Source organism: Symphodus melops (genome assembly GCF_947650265.1).
Source record: "Symphodus melops genome assembly, chromosome: 2".
NCBI classification, from domain to species: Eukaryota; Metazoa; Chordata; class Actinopteri; order Labriformes; family Labridae; genus Symphodus; species Symphodus melops.
The window spans coordinates 10,518,227-10,531,042 of NC_136692.1; the positions used below are offsets into that span (position 1 = coordinate 10,518,227).

The following is a 12,816-nucleotide window of genomic DNA, read 5'->3' on the forward strand; positions in this document are numbered from 1 at the left end:
TTGAAAGCTTCCACTAGAAGATCTACTTGGGTTGAAAACAGATCCACAGAGTTGTCTGTGAGGCAATACATTTAATACGACAATGCTGTAATAGAAAGTCACGTACTGTATCTACACAAGATGTTCCAAATCAAATACAATGATGTGCCAGCTCTGGGTTTCCATTGATTTCTGTAATACGTTTTATATTTGATAGATTGGCTGGGCAGATTAGCATAGCTAGGCTAGCAAGCAAAAGTAAGAACACCATCAAACAAACATGCCACCTTCTGCCATGACACATACTACATGTGTCTAAAACTATTTAGAATACTGCCCCAAACACCACGGGAAAAAAAACCCAACAAAAACATGACCATCAAGCAGCATGGCTGCAAAATACAACCCAGCAAGATGCTAATTTTACTAAAGAAGCAACTTCAAAAAATCTGTCATCATATTTCAACTACTTGTTATAATGAAAGCTGGATCAATGACAAATTTAAATGGTGACTCTGAATACGAAGTAGATACAAGAACTTTTAGAGGGCGTTTGTCAGAGGTCAGACAATCGGTTATTTCATCACGTGTCGTTAGTCGTTGTGAACGACAATCTCGTTGTGAACACCTCCGGATGCTTCACCACCTCCCAAAAGAAAGTCAAGCATGTTAGGTTTTCTTTTTTTGCCTTCTTGGGTGTTGTCCTTCATTTCAGTGACATTGACCAATGAGAGAACAGAGAGCTCTGAACGTGGGAGGGAGATGGACCAACAAGACAGAGGAAAAGTTTGCAGAATTCTGGAAACTACACTTTTTTTCTGTTCCCATCCGTCTTTCCAGGCGTCGTCTAGCCCCGCCCCTCTTCATCCCAACATCATCCCGTTGGTCGTGAGGATTGACCGGGTACCACCGTGTAGTCTGTCTGTCAATTCAAGGCACAAATTGATGGCTCTATGAACGCCAAATGTTACACAGATAGTCTGACCTCTTAATATGAGTATTTCCTGCACCATCTTACCCGTATAGGGTACGGGAACAGTGAGGAACAGTGAGGTTACTTTCTTACAAACAGGTTGCTGAGCTGAATTCTTGACTGGAGGTCCACAACTACCAAAAAAATAAATAAAAAAATGGAGACCTGAGGCATCACGTTAAAAACCCTGTACTTGACTTTAGTTTAACAGTTGGGGTTTGCCTTCATACAGCTGTCCTCATCAGGTTCCAAAATGATAACTTCACCAAAAACATTAAAAAGTAGCCGAAACTCCATTTACTTCCCACTGTCTGATATTTAGTCTATTTTCAACTCCAAGCATCAACATTGTTCAGTAGGAAAGTGTTTTTTAAAGGCTCAAGAAATGTGATTAAATACCCATGTAAAGTGAGTTTTTGCCATACGTTCAGTTTCAAGTATTATTCTTTATAGAACGAGCCATAGAGTTTCCTTACTTAGGTATTTTTAAGTTGTATTTCAGTTCAATGAAAGTTTGCACTGCTCTTATATGTTTCTTGCCAACTTTCTGCCTTAGCAACTTAGGTCAAGATTTATTTTACCTTTAAAATTAACCATTACTTTAAAATAGGCCAATTGTACCATAGCTAACTTACTATGCACCCACAGTCTGCGCTCTCATGTACAATCAAAGAAGACGAAAAAACCTGTCTGTACGTAAAGCAGCCATTTTTTTTTCTCTATGACAGTGCATGGCAAGTGTGAGGCATGCAGAACCTTTCCCCCTGCCCTTTAATTCATTTCTAAGTTAAAACCTGTGTATCATTATTCGCTTGAGCCCCACTCGTCTGACTCGGGGGGGGTGGGGTGGGGTGTCTTGGCAGAAATTCCCCACAAATTTTATGCCAAGAGAGCGAAATGGAAACCTCCTCTCATTTTCCTTTCCCCTTAAACCAATGTTTTCAGGCCCCAGCCCCACCAAGGTCATTATAATCATAGCAAGTGGAAGGGAGCCAGTGACCCGCCATTACAGTAAGGTAGAGAGAGCCACCCAGTCAGTCAGCTATTGGCTGATGAAGACGAGCAGTCTGGAAGTGTTAAAAAATGTCTGTATTTTAAATGCAGATAATCGAGGGAGAAGGCAGTACAATAGAAATCTTCTTCCAAAGACAATGAAGGTTGTGCTCTTTATAATAATGACTTTCACTCAAAATATATTTTTAACATACTAACTCACTTGTCCTTTACGGATCTGGGTGGAGCTGGTAGAGAAATATTGAGGGGGGATCTACAGTACCAACATCGTCAATAACTTGTACAATTTGGTAGAAGAAGAAAACAACTATTTATTCTGACAACCACAATATGCCAATTTTAAAACAATTAAGTCCTCAAATTTAGGCCCGTTTTTATTAACTTCAACTTTTAAGTGTGGGTATTAACAGGGCAAAATTACACTAACAATAACACCCTGCAAGGTCAGAAAGAAAGTCAGGTTTCATTGTGGCACCAAAGGTCATGTTTACTTGTCAGAGTGAAGGCGCCATACTGTACTGTGACCTCCATGGCCGGCTTATGTACCCACAGACACACACACACACACACACATAAAGGTTTTGTGATCACTTTCACATGTGCATGCCTACACACACACTTAAAGAATAGTCTCCTCTGGCAAGCTGTGCTCCAGACAATAGGACAGCGCACACCAAGCTACACAGCCCATATATCTGGGTCTGTGCTAAGATAAAGCACCTACAGCATTAAAGCCAGTGTATTAGCTTGCCCTTTTTCACCACAGATGAAGAGATTTGAAGCTCGATATTGTGCTTGTTGGCTGGCACACCACCAGGGTGTTGTTGGCTGAATAATGAAAACACACAGACTGACAGCAAATGGCATGAGGTGACACTTCCATTCTAGAGTGGGAAGATCCAAAACAAAGCGCAAAAAGCTTCTGACAAATTCATACTTTTCTGTGACAGTTTGTTGACTGAGGAGGGAAACAACTCCTAAATCAGATGGGCTTTTATTTAAACCCCAGCAGCTCAGGCACAGCAGTGCTCCAGTACGGTGCCTACACAGGAGCAAGGACATGGTTTCATCCAAAGCAGCTTCATTGAAAGGTTGACATGGGCTTACTTAATTGTTATCACCCAAAAAGAGAGGTAATATTGAACCTCCAGAATATGTATAACAAAATATGTGTAACAAACTGCTTTATACCTTAACTGCTCATCACTTTGAAGCATCAGGAAGCTCAGTTAAAAAAAAAAAGTAATCAGTTTAAATGTCAGACATTACATTATCTGATATGTTACACAGATTTATATACATATCAAAAGGAAACTTGTTTACCCTGTACGGTTTCTACACAGAACATTTACAAAGCCTGTCATTACATATTTCAATAAATATGCACCAGGGATAATCTTAAAAATCCCCAAAAACAGAGAATTTAACTCCACGGTACATCAGGGTGTTTGACACGATTATTCATTCAAGGGCAGCTACAAATGCTCATTTTCATTGTTGATTAATCTGGCAGTTATTCTATTAATATTTGGTCTCTCCTATGTCAGACAAGTTTGACAGTTTTCCCTCAAAGCCTGATCTGACATCTTCAAATGTTGTGTTGAGGTTCAACCAAAGGACTCGTGCTGTTGTAGGACAGTATGCAAAACACAAGACCAACTGGTCTGAGAGAATTTCATCCCCTGGTTCCTAAAAATATATTACGCACAGAATAAACAACCAAATAGTCTGCAATTAATGCTCGAGTTGACAACTACGCATTTCAGCCCTCTTGTGTTTTTTCTCTGCAACACAAAATTTTGAAATTGATTTAAATTTGACATTTTGCCGGCGATAGACGCACAGAACTATTAGGGAAACAAATATACACGTCTCTGTTCGCAGGGGGACATGCCATAACATCCCACAAAAAATAGTCCCTTTTTTATTTGGTCGTCACAAGCTTCCTGAAAACAGACAACAGTCAACAAGCAGAATGTAATGTTAAAAGGCTGCAAAGGGTTTTTGTGTGATTGTATATCATGACCCTTTTCTGTTCACTCCAACCATGTGGCATACATGCTCCTTATGCAGCATATCAGGGAAGGCTCACTGTCTAAACACCTCCCTTGACTGTCTTTTCAGTCACACACACACAAAAAAGACACAAGCGCTTCACCACTGTCACCCAGTTTCTACCTCTAATCCTCCCTGTCAACCTCTGCATTTTCCCAACTTTAGCACTGTCAGTAAACATTACAACTAAAAAGCACCTTTTGTGTGTGAGGCAGGGAATTACAATGTGTGCTACATTTGATTTTAAAGCATCTGAAAGTGTGACAGGTGCATGAACTTGTTCCTTTTTGAACCATCTCAAATGAAAACGCATGTGTCAGTAAACAGAGCACAAGAGAAATCATCGAGTGCCTTTAAAAAAAAAAATGTCTGGCTCTGCTGAACAGCTGGCATGGTCTAACATTTAAGAAATAAAAGAAAACACAGCCATAAGATAAATGCTTCAAGTCCGTAGTTGACATACAGATGAATCACTCTATTATTCATTACGTTTGCATATCAACATGACTAATTGAGCTGTTTGCATACGCAGGTATCAAGCAGAAACAATCAAGAGCAGGAAAATGATCACTTTAAGATCATTGCTTTAATAATTATTGTCACTGCCCACTAACATCTAAAGCAATCCTCTAGTGGACGGGGTGTGTTATCGCAGCTTTTTATTATCTGGACTGATAAAGGCACAATACGAACATCCAAGACACGGTGGGTCAAATGTACAAAAGTAAACCAGCCTCTCGCCTAAATTGCACTACACGTTTATTTCGATGGGTTTTCTGATGAGTTATTTTAAAGCAACGTAAAGGAGGCATAACTGTCGTTTCATCGTTTCCTATCCGCGTTATTGATCGTAGTCTGTCTGCAATGAATGGCTGCAAAGGGAAGGAGGGGGGAAAACCCTGAACTTCAGGTGACCGATCATGGCTCTGACACAGCCTGCATGCAGACTGGGAGGGGTGAAAAAAAATACACTAGCTTGAGGGCGAAAAAACACACTTTTAAAAGTCGACGACAAACAAGCGCAAAACAAATCCAGTTCCGCGATATTGAAGCCAAACTATGAGGCGGAAAGTTAGACCTTTTAAAGCCGGGGAAATGAAGTTTACCGAGCATTGCTAGATAGCGCTATTGCTAACTAGGAACACTAGGGTACGGGGGAGCCAGACTCTGGCTTGTCTGATCCGACTGACCCTTCATTTTATTGCGGCCAGACTCCCAGATCCTCCCCTTTCTACCCGAAAAGCGACCGAGGAGAGAGGCGAGCAGGTTACGGAAAACGCTCGGCCGTTATCCCCCTCTCTCTCTCACACACACACACACACACACAACCGACACATATGCCAAAGTGACCGCAACCTTTAACGGAATCGGACCTCTATCGATTATACTCTTATTAAAGCCACGTATCATTTATCCACTCACTGCCTGGGCTAACGTTACCCATCGCCAACAACATGGCTGCCTCGCTCGGACCTAAAAAGGGAGAAATAACCTACGCCGAGTCTTTTGTCTGTTTCACCTCTTTAACCCTAAACTACTGCGCAAAACACACAGAGAGCCGTACAAAAATTGAACATATCGAGTGAGGGACTTACGTGAAGGCAGGCGCTTGGGTTGCTCCTGCTTCCTCCTTGGCATTTTCCCCCGTTTTTAATCACATTCTCGTCCTTGTTTAGGGATAAGAAGAAAAAAGGTTTTTCCCATTGAGACTGGAGGCGCCAGTGATGGCAGGGACTTGGTCGTGCACCTGGCTTCGCTCGGTTTAAAGTGTATTGTTGGGGAATGGGAACACAGGCGGAGGAGGTGCCGCTGTTGTTGTTGCCGTGTCTTGACTATGGCTGCTCTCGGTGCAAGTGTGTCTCCGAGCCCCTAACTAACACTAATGCAGGGATCAAAGGGCAGCAACAGCAGAGCAGCCACACGCGCGCACGCGCGCTCCCTCACTCACACACACACACATACACACATTCACACGCTCTCTCGCACACACACTCACGCACACACTCAAACACGCTCTCTCTCTCTCTCTCTCTCACGAGCACGCACACATTCGAGGAGCTCGTCCCCGAGAACACCGTACGGACAAGGTGCCCCCAAGCTTTGTGGGTGTAGAGCTAAAATGAAAGATGTATTTATAAAAGAAGGTTTATAATTCAGCAGAGACACATTTTTTATGAAGTGGGACAACGTAAAACTATTTAATATTTTAATTTGTAAATAACATTTTAGAGCCCGAGTGGTGATAACGCGAATAATGCGAACATTAATAGACATGTTAATTACTATGAAATAGATAAATACAGGAAATCTTCAACAATTTAGTTTATTTTAATATCACTCAGAACTTCACGATGCAACCAGATCTTTATTGTTAGCTAATTTAAGAATAAATTCACATTTTCCATAAAATGAAAGGAAAATGTCTACCCTACTTTCTTTTTTTAATTTACAAATTCAGTGACTAAAACCTCTACGAAATATTGTGATACCTATTCATGTTAAAAATGAATATGAATAGGCACTACAATACAATAAAAGAAAGTAGGGTTAATCTATTTACCTATATTAAATATACTCCTGTTTTTTTCTAATAATCATTAGGCTTTTATTTATATGGTCTCATATACAAGTATGATGAAATGCTTAGATATGGTCACAAAGAAGACAAAAAGATTGTTCTGTCACATTTATTGAAAAGTCTGTACAACTCACCATATTATATAAACTTCATAGAAGGAGCATCTAGAATATGGAATTAGCCGATTGATACAATCTGGCATATTAAATGTTTATGGTCATTAATATGCACCGTTTCTTATTTGTGAAAAAATGAAAGAACAGTTCTTAATTTGTTTTATTTCCGTTATCACTTCCTCCTACTACCATTTCCCACACACAGGCTTCATACATGTCAGACTGCTAATTTAAAAACTGCCTGCTGAGTTATACCTTGAATTTGTCTATTTAAAGACCAGCAGAAAAGGGTAGCCTACATTATGTGAGAACCAGCGTTACATCAGGTGGGGGCTTTAACAGGTGTCAATGTCAGAAAAACAACTACCCAACTCAATGTAGTGATCATCAAAGTTGAGAGAGCAAAACTGGCCAGAGCTGAGTCCTCCTCCCTCTCAGCTGGGTGTTGGGGCTTTTTCACAGCGCAGGCTGTCCCCCACTCCCTGCTGTTGGACTCCTCCAGGCTGCGTTCTGTTGGCCTGCCGCGTTCTTTCACACCTCGGCCGCGTGTGAGGAGATCTGTGTCTTCATCCCTCCATCCTTCTATCCTCCAGTCCTGCCATGCCTTCCACCCACCCCCAGCGGAGGCGCAGGAGGCTCGTTACCGTGGCAATTAGTGAAAAGCCCAAATTAGCCCTCTTGGCTGTCCACAGGTGACAAAGACACTTTGCATTTCTGCTAATTAGGAAACAGAACAACATGATTAAATGGGGCCTATCAGGAGGAGAGTGGACAAACATGTTCCACAAATAGAAAGAATTTTATTGTTATTGCATCCTCCTGTATGAAATGATTAAGACATCCCATTACCTTTTTTTTTTTTTAATTTGTGAAGAGGATAGTGTTAGGCTGTGATGCTGAATATTGCAATAGTTAGGTCTAATAGTACAATTCCAATAAACATGCAAGTGGTTTTTCTTACCTGCACCTGCAGATGGACAGTCTGTTGATAGGTTTGCTGCCAAATGTAAAAGGTTAGACCTCTTTTTTCTACACTTGTTGTGCATTTAGTACAAAATGTGCATATGCCAAGACCTCTACATGATGTCTAAAACTACCTCAGGAAAAAATACTCTAAGCACTCAGATAACTACTATAGCTCTTCTGGTAAAATATTCAACTTGAACTCAGAATTTTTTGATGAATAGTTCCACTTATTTATTTATGCAATTGTATTCCAGAAAAGCTATAAGCTCTGAAAATGGAAAAAATCAACTTTAAAAGCATACATTAACATTGTCTGGTTGAGATTAGTTACTATGACTATAAATAACACAGTACAATATTTTTTTGTGATTACACAACATGTTGTTATGCAGCAGATTTGCTTTTTGAATGTAATAAAACTGAGGATAAAAAATCTTTTTATTTGGAGTTCCTGGATATCTGAGTCATTTTTAATTTTGCGTTAGCTTATGCTAAGCTCAGTCAGTGTTAGATCTGGCTCTGTATGCCCATTCTTTGTTTATTATACCACATTAGTGAAACACGATTGCAAGCTGAATGTAATATTGAACCCCATTCACCATGGGCTGTCTTATTACACACGTAAATCAGTTTAGAAAGTAAAATTTCACATCCAGTGCCATCACTAAACATTTCCATTCACAGAAAGCTTGATAATGTTTATCTTAGGTGGTGTTTTTCTTCCCAGTTGAGTGGTTGTTCACCATAGAGAGGTCACAGCCTGTTCTCTGACCCCGACAATGCCACGCAGCTGAGGTAATGCTGGCAACAGGACAGTCTGCTGATAGTATCCATGGCAACACTGACATGACCTCACTAAGGGTTGAACCTAAAGGTCATTCCTCATTGCTCTGGTTATATTAACGGCAACAGTTCTCAGATTTCCCAGCTGGAGCACACACTATAAACTGTGAACACTCACTAATGCAATGTGGCTCTCACTGAATAGTCTGTAAATACTGACACAATAAGAGGGGTACATTTGTGACTGATGTAAGGCAAAGATGTGGAATATACTGGATGTCAATAACAACTGTTTTGTGTCTCTCTCCAATAACTGATTCGGGTTCCATGCTTTGAAAACAGCTAATATTGTCAGTCAACATTGTTACTACTTATTAAAACAGTTCCCTGTAGTGGAACAACAGTTAGTGTAGGCTAAATGAGTTTGAAGTGCTGAAGTGGAGGATGGATCAGACTGGAACTAACTTGCTTATATGGGGTAAAAAAATGAACATCCTCTTCCCTTTCTTTCTGTCTCCTTCTCTCCTTTTCTGTCCTCTCAGGGGTTGTCCTGTGTGGGCGAGGCTGGTTGGGCTAACGTTAGGCTTGGCCAGTCAGATGTTGCCCTGGGGTAAACAGAAACATCTGTCCCCTGCCCAGCCGTGACTGTCGCTGAGTGATAAATCCTGGGGTAGCTTGTGCCAGCGCTGTCCGGCGCACCACCTGTCCCCCCTCCTACACAATATCCCCAACCCAGCCCCTACACACACACACACACACACCCATACACTTCACCCTATTTGCACTCGTCCGCCTTCATCCTGACAGTGTGACAGAAGCAGGTGGTTCACTCCTTCTTTGCCCTCTGGCCTTCTATGCTCTCGTCCTCAGTTGGCACATTTATGCAGGGAGTGAAGAGGGTTGTCGCCTCTAGGAAATACCAACGGAGAGGTCCCTGTTTCGAGGTATTCAGCGGTCGTCTTAGAAAACTCAAAAGCCCATAGTGGTCATTTCTTGCGTTGAGGTATATGCAGACAAGCATTGTTTCATAAATGTCATCAAACGGTTTATTAAAAGGAAAAAACACACACACCGGAGAGTTCTGACTTAAAAGTTTGTGTTTAAAGGTTTTTATTCTACAGCCCCTGTAATCTTTTTTTAAAATTGAACAGTCAGAGAAAAGAAAGCACACATACTTTATTGACTCACACTTTCTGTCCTCAGTCTTTTTCTTCTGCTACCACTTCCTCTCTTTGCTCTATTACGTTTACAGTGTGACAGAGGCAGGTGGCCAACTTCCTACCCTTTGACCTTCAACAGTTTCCCTTCAGTAAGGAGACAGTGCAACACACACACACACACACACACACACACACACACACACACACACACACACACACACACATACACACACACACCTAGAGGAGGAGCCTAGGTTGCCCAGGGTGAACTGGGGCATAGGTCTTGCGAAAAGGGCCCTGAAGGGAAGTGAAGGTCCTTTAACTCAGGGACAGACATAGTTTTTTCGCGGTGCCAAACTTAACAGGCTATATCATCGAAACTACAGTGCCAACAATCAGAAAGAAAGAGGGTTCAGTATATCATGCACTCAGTGAAACTAAAATATGTCTCAAACCTAAACGGAATAAGTGAGTTGATTTGTAGCATCCCTCTTGCAAGCTCACTCTTGAAAATAATTTGGTTTCTAATCTTTTCAAGCTTCTCCATTCTGTATAGTTGCTCATTTTTCATGGAGAGTCATAAAGCAAAAGGACAGTAACAATGTTTGCCACCTGCTCCTAAATCAGTTTTTATTCCAGAGACTGGGTGAGCAAAAATAATTACAAAAAGTGCTACAAACAGCCATTCATTTGTCCACCTCTCTGCCCTTGGCTGCTTGACTACCTTTTTTCTGTACAATATGCCAGAATTTATCTCACAAAAGGCCAGTGATAACTCCTTTTCACCATTTAAAATAATATCAGATGAAAGAGCACTTCAAAATTCAAATGTGTGTCCTTTTTTTGAGCGGTACTTTAGGCTCGTGCGCGCCTGTGTGTATGATTTGCATGTTTGTTTTATGCCCTATGTGTGTGTAAGAGGACCCCCTTCTGATTAATGTCACTTCATATTGTAATGGAGCGTGCTGAATATGTTCTGATATCTGTAATGTGTTGCCAGTCTCAGCTTGATTTTATTGCCATGCGCTAATAGGATATTGCCACGATCACAATTTGGATTAACTTCCATATCACTGCTGTAAAAACCAAGTGAGATTTTATGTGTGTGCACACGATTTGATAAAGAAGAGGGGATGTCTATCAGGGTGGGCTGCTCTAGTCGATTAATTTCACATTCAGCACCTCCTTATTAATGTTTGTCATGACAATAGTTTCCATTAAGAACGCTTTCAACTGCTTTTTTTTCTTTATTGATGCTGTGCTTTGGCAACATCTTTGACCCTGTGTAAAAAAAAAGCGTAATTTGCTACAGGATAAAACCAGCAAGTGCCTTCTTTCATGATTGGCTTGCCTCATGCCTGCACACACAAACACACATACACTCACACATCCAGGTATTAAAAAAAAAAAAACCTAGCAAAGAGGTCTGGCACGCTTTTGTGCGAACATTTTGTTGTCAGCAGGGAGCAGGGAACTCTATGCAGAGAAGGCTGCCCTTGCTCTGTGAGTCCTTTGTCTCCCTTCATCCCCAAGCTCCACCTCTCCCTCTGCAGGCCATCCAATGGGAGAGCCTTCAGGTATTGACCTTATCGGGTGGAGGTCAAAGCCAGGTCAGGGATCTGTTGCTAGGCTACCATCAGATAAGTGGCTGGGTTGTGCAGCAGTGGGTAGCTCTGTCATTCAGTGCTTGTCATGTAATCTTGTTCATTTGCAGACAATTGTCTGGACGTCAGAAAGGCTATCTGGCCCATACTGTTGTAATGAAACACATTAAAATATTAAAACCGGCCATGCTGAGCATTGGCAGCTCCTCTTGGCACAAGCCTTTTTTTTACGGTCATGCCAACTGTCATGCAGTAACATGAGCCTTTTAAATACGCTTGTGTGGTTGGCTGTGTTGTAATTTCGGGGGCTGTAGTATGCTGTATTCATTTTTTGTTTTTGGTTATGTTTAATCAAATAAATATCTTTTATTATCATATGACTACTTCTATTTGGTTCAACAATTATGGTCTTTTCAAACAAGAATATTAACATAATTTAATTTTTATTTGTTTAATAAAAGTTTCAATTTTAAAACGCGGCAATTGGTGGAAAGCAAATGCACTAGAACTAATGATCAAGGAATAAAACCGAGAAACAAAAGTTTATATCAGCAAAATTTTTTCATCTTCAAAGAAAAGCAACTCTAATCTTGTACCCATGTGAAGAAATCTATGTATTAATTTTCTAGAAATATACTACATACATATACATCCTTTATATTTTGTATGAGACACATTTAGATGTATTGCTGAACTACACGCGTCCAAGAAAATGTTAAAATAAATAAAAGGAATGGAAATATAACTTACATTCAGAGAGAGATGATCATGCAGCACGACTAAGTGCCTGGCTACTTTAAGGGAAAAACAGCTCAGCTTATAGCCAACTGTAGATTTAAATGTATTTTGTTTTCGACAGATAGTTTATGATGTAAATGGATGAATTCATTCATTACTTATGACTAATGTAGGGGTACAGGTGGGAAGGCATCTTGTTGTTTTCTAAACTACAACCTTTAAATAGAGTACAAAGAGAGCTACAGCAGTCTGTTTAAAGAGGAGAGGGAGGGGGAGAGAAAGAGGAAGGGAGGGAGGGAGGGAGGCAGGGAGAAAAAGAGAGAGATAGTTGTTGCATCTTCACACAAACATGGTCTGTTCTCCCACTCTGCCATTCCACCACCTGGACCAAGCTATGTGGGAGACTGCGCCACACAGTGATGAACGACACCAAACAGGACAATTTCTGTTCACACTGCGGGTCATGTGGAGCAAGACGGCTTGACACAGCATCTGTGTCATATCACAGGTTCCTCTTCCATGACACCTGCATTTTGTCAATGTCAGCCACTCAGCCAGTAAGGTTAAGCACCGGGACTGGGAGGAAGTTGGCCTTCGGAAACCGTGCGAGGAGCAAGACCTCAGACAGTTAGACATAAAGAGACCTAGATAAGGCACGTGGCAATTTGTCCATGCCAGTCCTCATACTGTACTGTAGCTCCAACATGGGATCTCGTCTGTTAGATTGGCGCATTGTGAAAAGAGGTTCTCAGTGTCTGGGCGGTTGCCAGCTGACATTCCACGGAGACAAATTGAGAGAGAGGCTTCGGCAGATTTATCGGGCCATTGGCTCGCCTCAGGAATTCTCTTG

At 41.2% G+C, this 12,816-nt stretch overlaps 1 protein-coding gene across 3 annotated transcripts in view; it reads right to left on the minus strand.

Moving 5' to 3' along the window:
• The window catches only part of znf827 (zinc finger protein 827), a 68,062-nt gene extending 61,958 nt beyond the window's left edge, over positions 1 to 6,104 (minus strand). For 2 of the 3 annotated variants that reach the window (XM_079337424.1, XM_079337426.1), the window contains exon 1: positions 5,617 to 6,103. In XM_079337424.1, the coding sequence (XP_079193550.1) occupies positions 5,617 to 5,659 (43 nt within the window). In that variant the 5' untranslated portion in view covers positions 5,660 to 6,103. Of the gene's footprint in view, positions 1 to 5,616 lie in introns of all 3 variants that reach the window. The other variant, XM_079337425.1, reaches the window with a different exon arrangement.
• Between the last annotated feature and the right edge of the window lie 6,712 nt (positions 6,105 to 12,816).